The sequence below is a fragment of the Toxorhynchites rutilus genome, chromosome 3, assembly GCF_029784135.1.
Source record: "Toxorhynchites rutilus septentrionalis strain SRP chromosome 3, ASM2978413v1, whole genome shotgun sequence".
NCBI lineage: Eukaryota > Metazoa > Arthropoda > Insecta > Diptera > Culicidae > Toxorhynchites > Toxorhynchites rutilus.
The window spans coordinates 149,592,198-149,605,063 of record NC_073746.1 but is presented as its reverse complement, the minus strand read 5'-3'; the positions used below and the strand labels follow the sequence as shown (position 1 = coordinate 149,605,063).

The 12,866-nt window shown below is 38.4% G+C and overlaps 1 protein-coding gene across 2 annotated transcripts in view; it reads right to left on the bottom strand.

Moving 5' to 3' along the window:
• LOC129777310 (sodium/potassium-transporting ATPase subunit beta-2-like) overlaps positions 1–12,866 on the bottom strand; it is a 76,575-nt gene that overhangs the window by 1,419 nt on the left and 62,290 nt on the right. For both annotated transcript variants that reach the window (XM_055783536.1, XM_055783534.1), the window contains exons 4-6: positions 11,209–11,328; positions 10,398–10,690; positions 10,168–10,336 (exon numbers count right to left, since the gene is read on the bottom strand). In XM_055783536.1, coding sequence (XP_055639511.1) covers positions 10,168–10,336; positions 10,398–10,690; positions 11,209–11,328 — 582 coding nt within the window. The remainder of the gene's footprint in view (positions 1–10,167; positions 10,337–10,397; positions 10,691–11,208; positions 11,329–12,866) is intronic.

Genomic DNA, 12,866 nt, shown 5'->3' with positions numbered 1-12,866 from the left:
GACATTCAATAAACAAATTTAGATGATGATGATGATGTTGAATTAAAGAGGCTTTAAACTTTTCAGTTCATTCGCCTCTAACAACAAATTTAGAGTAGCAAGCGATAATACGAGGTCTGTTCAAAAAGTATCGTGACTTTCGAATTTACGCGGGTTACGCATATTCTATTCTAGATTTTTTTTATGGCATTATGTTGGTACTCATGTCTCTCACTTATGCTGACAAGTACGGCTATTTTGAATGTTCAGTTAATTTTTGACAACTGCTTTTCTTACACATGTTTTGGTTCATCTTCGGTTTCAGCCTATTGCAAAAATGGATCAAAGAATCTGTATCAAACTTTGTGTGAAAATTATGTGCGTGAACACATTCCGAATGTTGATTGTGACATCTGGTGAACCTATCTTGGAGCGAAACAACGTTTATCGGAGCTCGAAAAAATTTGCTCGGAGCGTCGAAAAGATGTAAACGACGCAAAGCGTGCCGGAAGCTGAGCACGTCAACAACTGATATCGAATACAAGTAATCCGTGGGTGTACAAAAATCATGATACTTTTAGAACAGCTCTTGTAGATAGGGTGGTCCACTCTATCCCATTCCATTAAGCATTTCCATAGCCATACCTGATTTTGCTTCAGTACTATGAAGGGATTTCTCTACAGATAGGCAATAGGCAAAAATCGAAGATGAACCAAACACGTGTAAGAAAAGCGGTTGTCAAAAATAAACTGAACATTCGAAATAGCCGTCAGCATATATGAGAGACATGAGTGAGATACATGAGAACATGAGTACGTACTCAGAAAAGTTAGGCATTATTTTGTCGCAAACGTTTGTCGAAAATTGGAAGTTTAGAAAATGTAGCGCCAATTGGAGCAGTGTTTTGCAATGGAGCTTTGTGCTACAGTGATTTTCGGTATGAATCCATGGGCCTATGAAGAATGGGCTCTTTGATGGATCGAGTTCATCGCGCCCATTGAAGACGAATGGATTCTTCGCCATAACAAATCGCCCTTTTACAATTTGCTCGCCACCATCGGCCAAGTTAACAACACCGCCGCGGCTATTCTACAGTCTTCGTTAGTACCTAGCGACCTTTCATTATCTTCCATAATCAAGAAAGTCCAAAGTCCTTTCGAGATTAACAAAGCGATTCGACACGATTCCAGTGGTCTAGGCTGTTTCGACGAGATCCTTCGAAACGTCATGTAAAATGGAAAAAATATAAGTTCAGTTGTGATAACATTATTATCTCCAAGACTTTACTGACCAAATAGCTCTTCGAAGCTAGGTTCACATCAAATGCTGTGCCCCGTTCGTAAGTAGATGAAGCATACTCGCGAGCAAGGTTGCCAGATATAATTTTTGAAAATCAGGAAGAAATTAGGATAGTTCATATTGGGTTCTGGAAAGCTCGTGACGATTTTTGAAAAAACCGAAGTGTCATTTTTTCAGAAAAAAAATCAAGACTACGTATTTCAAATATTCAATAAACATCAGGTCATTTTTTTCATTCGAAATATTAGGTTGTGTAAAAAGAAATCCATTATTTTTGCGTGAAATTCAAAACTTTATCTAAAATGTTTCGGATTATCTGATTTGGGTTAAATATGCACTGTTTTGTTGCATAATTTGTTGCCATTTTAAAGGTAGCTTTCAAATGCCTCTCTCGTAGAAGTCTTGATCCTTGGCGGAAAAGTCTAGTAATCGATTTTCACAATCTTCTCTCGATCCCAATTTCTTATCCCTCAGGAAACTTAGCAATGCTAGAAAAAAGTGGTAATCGCTTGGTGCCAGGTCCGAACTTTAAAACTTTCCAACCAAGCTCCCGTAGTTTCTGGCGAGTCACTAACAACGTGTGTTGCCTTGTGTTGTCCTGATAGAACATAACACTTCTTCTGTTGGCCGATTCTGGCCGCTTCTGGTCGTTTCTGGTCAATCGCTAGCTTCAAACGATCAAGTTGATAACAGTAGAGATCACAAGTTGGTGTTTGAACATGCGGAAGCAACTCATAATGAATGATTCCTTTCAAGTCTCACCAAGTTCACGTTAGAACCATCCTGGCCGTAGGTTTGGCCACCGTATAAGCTGCTACACCCCGCTTTAGCCACGATCGTTTTCGCACAATATTGTCGTATGCGACCCATTTCTCATCCCCAGCCACTCTCCGTTTAAGAAATTGGTCATTTTTTCCCAACCTAATATTATGTCACAATTTCAAGTTCCACTCCTTTTTTAACAGTTGCTCACTAACCGCGTTTGCAAGAGCAACCGGGATTCATGAACGAACCAGTGGATGGAGGAAACTGTAAAACTACAGTAGCTACGGCTGCGTTGAATTACAACATCCCAAGAATACGTGCCTCAACAATTCTTGCTGACGAAGAGCGGAGAGGCTCCAGCATGGGTATATCTGGTAAGGAACTAGCAATTTCGTAAAATTAAAGCATCAATCGGCAGGTGAAAGAACAGAGCCAACATGTATGAAAGAAGAAATTCTCTCACGCCTTTGTGTCAGAGATACATGGCTGACTCATAAGAAAAGAAGAACCCCCTACCTGTTGCGTCACCCGCCTGACTGTGGGACATTTTTTTTCCAAAAACGTTTATAAAACACTAGAACTACCAACCGGTCAAAATGTAAAAGTCATAACATCATCAAAATATTTTTTGATGATGTTATGACTTTTTCTAAATTTATGTATTGATTAATATAATAAATTATTTTGGCTTTCCACTTCCCGATTTTCTGATATACATATGTGGTATACCTATATTAGAGTGCCAATGAAAATGGCCATCTCGAATTTTTAAAGCGAACTTGATTAAAAATGTTGATGTCTCACGAAAAACTACCCTATGCAAAATATCAGCTCAGTCGGACTTCATTTACTTTCGTCGCACAGCGGTCAAAGTTTGATTTTTTTGAAAACCGAAAAATCACCCAAGGGAGAAGGAAATCGGGGTTTTCGAAAAAAAATATTTTGATACCAAATGTCTTCAAATTGCATGAAACGTCGAGATCTTTTTTTGTCAAAAAATCGACGCTCTGGAACTGTCGTTTTTTCGGAATACGAGGCAAAACGTATGGTTTAGGGTGCCGATAAATATCGTCATATCGATTTTTCATACGGGACACCCCGCGGAATGTTAATTTGCACGATAAAATACCCTCTGCAAAATATTAGCTCATTCGGACTTCATTTACTATTGTCGCAGATGTAAAAATTCAACCTTTCTGAAAACCGAAAAATCACCCAAGGGGGGAGTAAAGGAAAAAACATTTTTGATGCCAAATGTTTTAGAATTGCATGAAACGTCGAGATTGACTGTTATCTCGAAAAAAAAATTTTTGTCAAAAATTGACTTTTCGGCACTTGGTCGTTTTTTGTCTGAAAAGTAAATTTTTGACGAAAATTTTTACTGCAATTACTGCTTCTAAACCACAAAATTTGGGAAAATTTTAGAATTTCGTAATATATTGTGATGCAATTTCATTTTCTCATTGACAATTGTTGTATACGGTAGAAATAGATACGGTTGAAATTAGTGCAGATGAAATACTCACAATATTGTGGACAATTGAATTTATGTTATAGTTATAGTAGTTTGCAGTGTGAGTAATTGTGAAATACTGAGGGGAAAAACAACAATATTCTAAATAAAGGGTGTATCACATCAAATTGCATCACGGAAAAAACGCTGTAGAAATTTTATTTTTAGGAATCATATCTTCAGCTTTCGCTTATAATCAGAAAAGAGTGTAAGAGATCACGTTGGCCATGCTTCACTATCAATTTTTCGCAAATTTGGAAAAATGTCGTCGAACGAAAAAGAGCGTCGTGAATTAATCCTGTGCACTCATTTCGAGAATCCGGAGTTGTCACATTGGGACATCGGTAAGATGCTGGGAATCGTCCAATCCACGGTCAGCAGAGTACTAAAACGATACTTCGAGAACCTAACCATCGACCGGAAGGTGAAGAACGGCAAAAATGGATGCTCCGTCAGTGAAAAAGATCACAAGCGCGTAGTTAAGCAGTTTAGACGTGATCCGAGAAGTTCGGTCCGGGATGTCGCCAATAAGCTGAATTTGTCAAGTTCATTCGTCCAGCGGACCAAGCAGCGGGAGGGCCTGCGTACATACAAAGTTCAGAAGGCTCCTAACCGCGACGAAAGGCAAAACATGGTGGGGAAGACGCGAGCCCGGAAGCTGTACTCCGAAATGCTGACGAAGCCGCATTGCCTGGTAATGGACGACGAAACCTACGTCAAAGCGGACTTTCGTCAGTTGCCGGGCCTGTTGTTCTTCTCCACAGAGGACAAATTCAGCGTTCCGGAGGAGATTCGCAAGCAGAAACTATCCAAGTTTGCCAAAAAGTACATGGTGTGGCAAGCGATCTGCTCTTGCGGAAAGCGGAGCGCCACCTTAGTGATGACCGGCACGGTAAACGGGCAGGTTTACCTTAAGGAGTGCCTACAGAAGCGCTTACTACCACTATTGAAGCAGCACGAGGGCCCGACCATCTTCTGGCCGGATCTCGCTTCGTGCCACTATTCAAAGGACGTGTTGGAGTGGTACGAAGCCAACGGGGTCACCTTCGTGCCAAAGGAAATGAACCCGCCCAACGCGCCAGAGCTTCGCCCAATAGAGAAATATTGGGCGATTATGAAGCAGGCCCTCCGGAAGAACCCAAAAGTTGTCAAATCGGAGGCGGACTTCAAGAGAAAATGGATTTCTGTTAAAAAAAAACTACAACCTGACGTTGTACAGAACCTTATGGACGGGGTAAAGAGGGAGGTGCGAGCATACGGGCTTGGGCTCGAAGTATGAATAAAAAGAAAATGCCAAAAGTTGTTTAATAGTTTTTATTTTACTGTCTAAAATTTTCAAAAGGATCGGTCTACTGGACGAATTTCTACAGCGTTTTTTCCGTGATGCAATTTGATGTGACACACCCTTTATATATTTTTTTCTAGTTATAAAACTTATCCCAACGTAACATATTCAAGAGAAGACTTTTCCGATATCGATCAAGGTGTTTATGAAATTAAATTCTGAAATTCTACCAGTATGATACATAGATGATCAATCAGAAGAAAAATTGTCTGTTTCCTCAGAGAGCAATAGTGAAGAGATTCAATTTACGTATACAAAGAAGAATGTTGATACTGTCGTCATCTTCGGATGAGAATGACCATCAACAAGCTGAAGTTTATGCCGATGGTACTATCTGCACAAAAAAATATACGAGGTTGTGTCCAAGATACGACCGCATTGTTGACGTAGAACTACGCTGTTATTTTATAATAGTTTTGATATATAAGTATGACATGAAGTAAATTGATCGTATATCGCAATTTATTTCATGTCAATGCATTGAAGATTTACCTCGAACGTTATTCCGGTGGCCTTTTTTGCAATTGACATAGCCTCGGCTTCAGTCGATTGTATACATGTTGCATCAGCACCATTATTCCATATCTCATAACTACATCAATATATCTTTGGCACCGCATGGAAACATCAACAATGACAACACTTGCAAGTATCAAATATCATGCTACATGTTATTTAGTATTGCCTCAAAGGAATAGCACCTCTAGATATCATTCGTACAAACTAAGCGTAAACCAAGCGCCGAACAAGCGTTCACCATAGCATGCATACAGAGCCATACATTGGTGGCTTGGAACTACTAGGAATATAAACACTTCTCATCATTTTGCGCTATTCTCAAAAGAAACGCTTCTGTTAATATTACTGGCCTCGAAAAAAGTTGGATTACTTTCTCATGCTCGAGAGGCGCAGCTGTCACCCTTAGTGGAGGAAGTTTTGCCACTGGCAAGCGAAACCTAATCACATACAAAATTCCAGAACGACACTTACTTTCTTGGTGACTAAACAAGCTAAATAAACTCTTTTTGTTAATAACAACCTCGAAAACAGTAGCAATGCTTCATTATGATCAATATTAGCGCAAATGCAATCCTAGTTGAAGGCAGTTTTGCGACTGGCACGCGAACCCAAATAACTTATAACATTCCAGTAAGACATTCAAAATGCTTGGTATGCCTCATATAATATTTTGGCGCACAACCTTAACGCCTGCTTCGCCATAACGTCAGTTTTATGCATTGATGTATCCTCAAAGGCACCAACGAAGCCCTTATGATGACGGAAAATAAACAATGTTAACTGGTTGGAAAAAGACTGAATTATGTCACACAGCTTGTACTCTGCTGTAACACCCGTCGATGCGAATTCGCTGATGAGTTTGTTAAGAGCGACCGCCTTCACCACCAGCGGGGGGAGCTTGATTTTGGTTGCTGCCTGGGTAATGGCGTTTACATTTTCGACCGACGCGCCGAAATCGCCTACTTCGCTGTTGTTTGATACGGTGTCACACTCGCGAAGGCTCGGTTCAGTGCGAGCGCTTTTCACTGCACCAACATCGCGTGAATCATTAGATGACTCTTCTTCTTGCTCATCACACACTACGCGAAGCGTCCAATTTATGACGCGGAAAGAAAAACACACGATACGAAGCACGCGAAAAACGAACAGAAAAACCAAACGACGATATCCAAGTTGGATTACCACTGATGGGGTCCAATCTCAGATCGAAGCGCAGCGAAAGCAAAGTGAACTGGATTGCTCAACAGTCCGATGCCGAATGAAAGTTTGCCTCAGCGAGATCCACTGTTTATACTGTAGGCAAGTATTCCCCTTCATTCTGCTACTTTTCCTTTGTTCACGGAGACTTTAAATCCTACGATTTCTCCTCCGTTGATCGGCGATAAGTTGCTCGTTATTGACAGCTCTGTTCGGGAAAGTACACAAATGGACAAAACAAATGTATGGGAAAATGGAAACGCTTAAAGTTTTCATGAATTTTAACCATTTAAAAACCAGGGGATTCTAATGTATAGCATATTAAACAAATCTTACGGAATTTCAGTATGTAAATTGCCAAAATCCGTTCGCGGCAAAAATAGTTATTAACGTTAACTTTATTTCATAAAAACGTTACCTGTTTTCTGATTTGACACCCTTAATGAAAGACGTAGTTCTACGTCAAAAGCTGAATGCACTCCAAGTAGGATATAAATAAACAGCATTTTCAAAGCAATAATTGGAGAGGTGGAGTTTGTGTATATGAGAGAATACGTAATACGTAAGAATACGTAAGTGTATTTGTGAGTATCATAGCATTTTGTAATTTTGATACAGTGTGCGATGAAATGATGTAATGCTGAACATATGAATATGAAATGTTCACAGGAGTTTAGGGGATATATTATGCTAAAAAGTTATCTGCTAATATTCAAATTTACTGCAATATTTTCATAATCACAGAATATGTTTTAAAACACTATAAAAAACGTAATTTTGACACTTTTGTAAAATTGATGCAAAAATTCAAATAATTTTTTTCGTCAAAGCAACAAATTAACTTTATATAAAATTTATTGGAGTTTTGAAAACTACTTCTCCGTTTGCGGTGCAATCTTCTTCTGTAGGAGCATTGTACCACTGCGACCATTAGTTTGATCTATTGTAGTGTTGCCGTGCAATAATTATTTATTGAATTATTTATCATCAAAGGTGAAGGGTTAACTTTTCATTCAAACTAAAATATCTTTGTATGGAATGGTCCTACAAGAACGTTATAGGAAACAAATGAAAGCTGTTTTATAAGGTTAATTGGATTTGATATTGAGTTGATTAGCAAAAAAAATGTGTTAGACTTCCAAAGGTTTAAAAAAAACCGAAAGAAATCTATTTTTTATTTCTTTCCGATATTTTTGTCCACTACATACATACACCCAGATGAAAATATGTCCATAACATATTCCAAAACATGAAAGTTTAAGCTTCACAATGATATGCATCCCATCTTTGAACGTTGATTTTTCACGAAGTTACAGCATTTCAAAAATCACTTTGCACTTTGCACTCTGTTTCTCTAACTTTTTTGTCGTGTGTATATGTAAATAAAAATACAAATTAAAATACTATGTTTTATGCATTCATCATGTACTTGCAATATTAGAATGAAACAAATTTTATTCTCTGTAAAATTTCTTTCAAATTTTTATAGCTTGGCAACTGAACATCACACCGGTCAAAATGACCGGTTTGGTAGAAATAGGTATATAACAACTGTCGGTAGTTCTAGTGTTAATTAGACTCAATTACTTATTATCTAACGTTTACAGAGTCAAATTTCAACTTAGAATACAACTTATTTGCTATAGAATTAAGACTAACAATTTAATAATAACTAAATCAAACACTTGTGATGTGTGAGTATGAATGTGAAAGTGAGTGTGAGTGTGAGTGTGAACATGGTTACAATCTCCTTACATCCCATCCTTTTCCTAAAGAAAATGTGTCACCCTTCTAAACTCGAGTCGACCGCGAGTAATCGGTTTCCTATTTCATTAACCGTAGAATTAAGAAAACATGTTAATAGTAAAAGTATAGTTGAGAGTTTGGCTTCTTTAAACCTATGTAACTGAGCCTGTACAAATAAACGAATTATAAAAAAAAAAAAAAAAAAAAATAAATAAATCAAACACTAGTTTAATTGGACAGGATTAGGAATTAGGACTAGGATGGAGCGAGTGGGGTAGTTTGGTTTGATGAGGAGGGAAGGAATCAAACAGAGATATCATTCCTTATGAGAAATTGATAAAGAGAAAGCATAAGTTTGAGGTCGCGTCTAGCTAAGATGTCTCTAACCGGTAAGTCAGTAATCACGCGAATTAAGTCCCGACCTGCATTCAATCCCTTGAACCATGCGTTCGTCGATAGCTTAGGAATGATCCTATGTAACCAGCGACCCATATTATCTTCACTACAATTGTGTTGCCAATTGGAGAGTACATAACTACGAGGAGTATGAAAAAAATCATGATAGATTATTTATCGCTCAAAAATGGTGCCTTCCAAGGCCTCGAGCTTAGCTAACGAGTCCGCTTTCTCGTTACCTGTAATGGAGCAATGGGCTGGGACCCAGGCTAATGCAATCCTATAAGATTTTTGCACTAGTCTACCCAAGAGATGTCTTATTCTCATAAGAAAATAACATGAGGCTAATAAAGGTTTTATCGAACGGATAGCTTCTATTGAGCTGAGGCTATCTGAATAGATAAAATAATGATCAATCGACAAGGATTCAATTTTCTCCGAAGCGTGATAATATAGCCATTTCCGCAACGTTCATCGAGCAGGGATTTCTCAACCTATAATAGGCACTGAAATTTTCGTTAAATATGCCAAAACCAGTGGAGCCATTAATGCATGATGCATGAATTATCAGTAAAAAACATTCTATCAGAACTTACTTCGCCAAATTTCGGAGAAAACATCCGTGGGAAAAACACAAAACGTGTATGTTCTGGAATATCACGTATTTCTTGATGCATGGTTAAATTGAAATTTACAGCGGAATCACAGAAGTACGATAGACAGTTTTAGTTTATGATGCTTAGCGAAGGTTGCAATCCTTGTGTACGAACTCAACATAGAAGGTGGTGAACCTTGCTGACTGTGGGACATATTCTAACGGAATGCTTGCGAACTGCGGACCTTCGAAAGCGGTACGGCTTAACGGGTGGGCTAAGTGTCGTTTTGCAAAACGACACACGAAAAAAAAGACACTCTAGAGTTCCTTAAGGAGGCTGATCTGATTCAGTACATTTGATACTGTAATCAACCTGTAGTAAATTTAGATATACCTTTATATTTACGGATACGGATACCCCTGGTATCAGGTACCAGGGTAATTTAAAAGAGGCGGCTGCCCATCTGAAATGATTACCAATGAGTATCGCGCACCACATAGTGATTTCCGGGTAGAAGGGTGTATAGAGGCGAATGGCAGTTATACAGGTCAAAGTCTCTGTATTTCAAATCAACAACAACTGGATTATTCACTTTGGACAAAATTCAGGAGCATGTCTGTGAACGTTCTCATCGAGATTTGCAATGGTTTAAGAATGGTATCGAGAAGGTAGCCTGCGATCAACGATATTTTGATAATGAGCCAATCTTCTCTAGAGATTCATAGACCATAGTGAACGTTCTTATTGTAAAACCGCACTAGCGAAGTATTCATAGAGAAATATCATCCTTGGTGACATGTGGAATACTTACGAACTGGTCGCTCGAAGTGTACTGCGACGAGTGGACTGAGGTAACCTTCGGAGTTTTCGTACGGATAGTAGTAACCTGGGAAACCACGGCGTGGGTAGTACTTGACGGGTCCCATACTCTCGATGTCGGAAGCGTTTTCACCTTCGCACGACACCCAGACGGTGTTCATCTGAGTGGAAAAAGGCAAAATGAAGAATGTTTTCCAGATAGATTATATTACGCCTACTCACGGTGTGCTTCTCCTGTTTTTCGACCGTCTTGATGTAATCCTGCAGATCGGTTGGCATTTTGCTAGGTAAGCTGCTGGAATCGTTGAAGAATTCTGGGACCCAGCCGTAGATTTTGTTCAACTTCAGGAATATGCAAGGCGCGCTCTTGTGGTAGTTGTAGTGGTTTTCCAGCGTGCATGGGCCGTACTGCTTAATGTCCACATCGCACACAGTTCTTGGCGGTGGCGGTTGAGTATAATCACAGTTGTAGATGTTTTGCCCCCGACCCGAGATTTGACCAGGTGTCCGGTAATCTGTTGTTATTGAAGAAAAAATAATAAGAAAAATCAAGTCAAAGTGTTATTATTATATCATGCCCACTGAGGGTGTTTTTGGAAGTGCGCGAGAATAATGAAATTCAAAAATAGAAGCTCTCATTTGCTGTAATAATCATTCTCTACTGTTCCATCTTCTGTACCCGCGAATAGGTGGCAATGTGTGATTATGATGACACTTTCGTCATCAAAATTTCACATGACCCGCCAAACCTCATCGCATCACGCGGATTAGACATATATTATGAACAATATGAAAATAACACCTCGCACAACTGGCTCGGCTCCACCGATGTATTATTCCATTAATCAGAAGGGAGAAATCGAACGCTAAAATGTCATTACTAAAAATATGTGCTCCCGTCGTTTGTGCCAAGAGTGTGTGATTTTCAGAGTTTTCCCGGGATTGCACACCGACTGCATATGACACGTTTGTACACCGAAATAGTTGTGGAGCTGGGATTAATGAATGAATATCTGATTATTTCGCATTTTACCTTGCAAGAATGTGTCCAATGCGTCTGTCCACTGTTTATAATTTTTCTCCTCGGTGCCCTTGTACCAGATGAGTGTACTTTCGACGTTGTCCTCAGAGGGAAGTGGACGGAAGCCCAAACCTGCGATGTTGGAGAAACGGAAAAAGATATGAAATATTAATTTCATTTATTCTTATGAAACTGTGGGGTTCGGTACATAAAATAATGTGAACTAGTTCCTCAATAGAATTTGACTACATTAGCATCATGGGTTCAGCACGGGCCACGTTACCATTTCGACACCAGTTCCGTTGTATCGGCACTAATTCACCCAAGTAGCGCTGTTTGTGTCTGCTGCAAGAAGTGTGCAGTTTCATTTTGTTTGCTGATGACAGAATGCAAGTTGAAATCGTTCACGTACGATTGTTTCATGCACTTGAGATAAAAGTCAGTTCAAGAGTAGCAGACAGAAGATAAGGGGTTTAAGTGATTTTCTCGCGAAATCTCGCTGGTAGTTGTACTACTACTGATAATTCTAACCATCACACAAAACTATGCCGAGTACACAATTTTCAACGAAACGCTCTTCTAATGTACTCAAAACATTGATCGATCGGGGAAGAAAAACAGCTGAGCGTATTAATATGAAATGTTGCAGAGGTTTGGGGGATATATATATATATATAAATCTGAAAATTTATTTACTTGTATAAGAGATGCCACAATATTTGAAAAAAAAGCAATAAAAATCATATTTTTGACACTTATTTAAAATTGATGGAAACATATCTAGTAATTTCAAAATAATAATTCTACCTTGTACAGCATATAATCAAGTTTCCAAAACTGTCCATCGTTTCTCTGTGCGATTATTATTTTCTGAAGTATTGATAATCAAAGACGAAAGTCATATAATCTGACATTTCTGTAGTAAAAGGCGTTATCTGAACGCACACAAGACCAAATGGAAGCTGAATGATTGGGCTAATTGTATCCGTTATTGGTCTGGTTTACCGCAAAATATTATTCCAATCTACAAATGCTTTGAAGAAAAGATTATAGAACAAAATCGATTTAATTTTCACATACACAAATCAAAGCAAAAATATGGAACAAGAAAATCCCAAAACTTGAACTACTTTAAAACGATTCATATTCTATGTTTATCTATAAAGTGTAGTTTTATTTTTTAACACTTTTTCAATTTCATATCAAAATCTAACGTAAATCCTCCAAAAGATAGATATGTCACTGACGAATTCGATGTTCTGGTAAAGGTTCATTTAAAATGAACAACTAGTCCAATAAAATTGAGACACGACCGCTTAGTTAACGTAGGATTATGACATTATTGCCAGCGTGAACAAACATTATAAATATTGAAGAATTAAAGTTTTCAGTATGAATATTTTGTAGCACTGACAAGGACCGATAAATGAGTGCTTACACTGAATGATGGAAGTGAACGATTCGCAAAGCAATAGAAAGACAATTTTAGTAGATAGTCAAATTAGCTTATTTTTTACAAATTTTTATCTTCAATTTTCTTCAGATGAATACAGTTGTCGCCACAATTGAATGATTGATCGGAAAAAGTTACCAATAATTTATTAACGATTCATCATCGTCCAGCTAGCGACGAAGTGGTAGCGTCATTGCAATTGCCTACATTGTAAGTA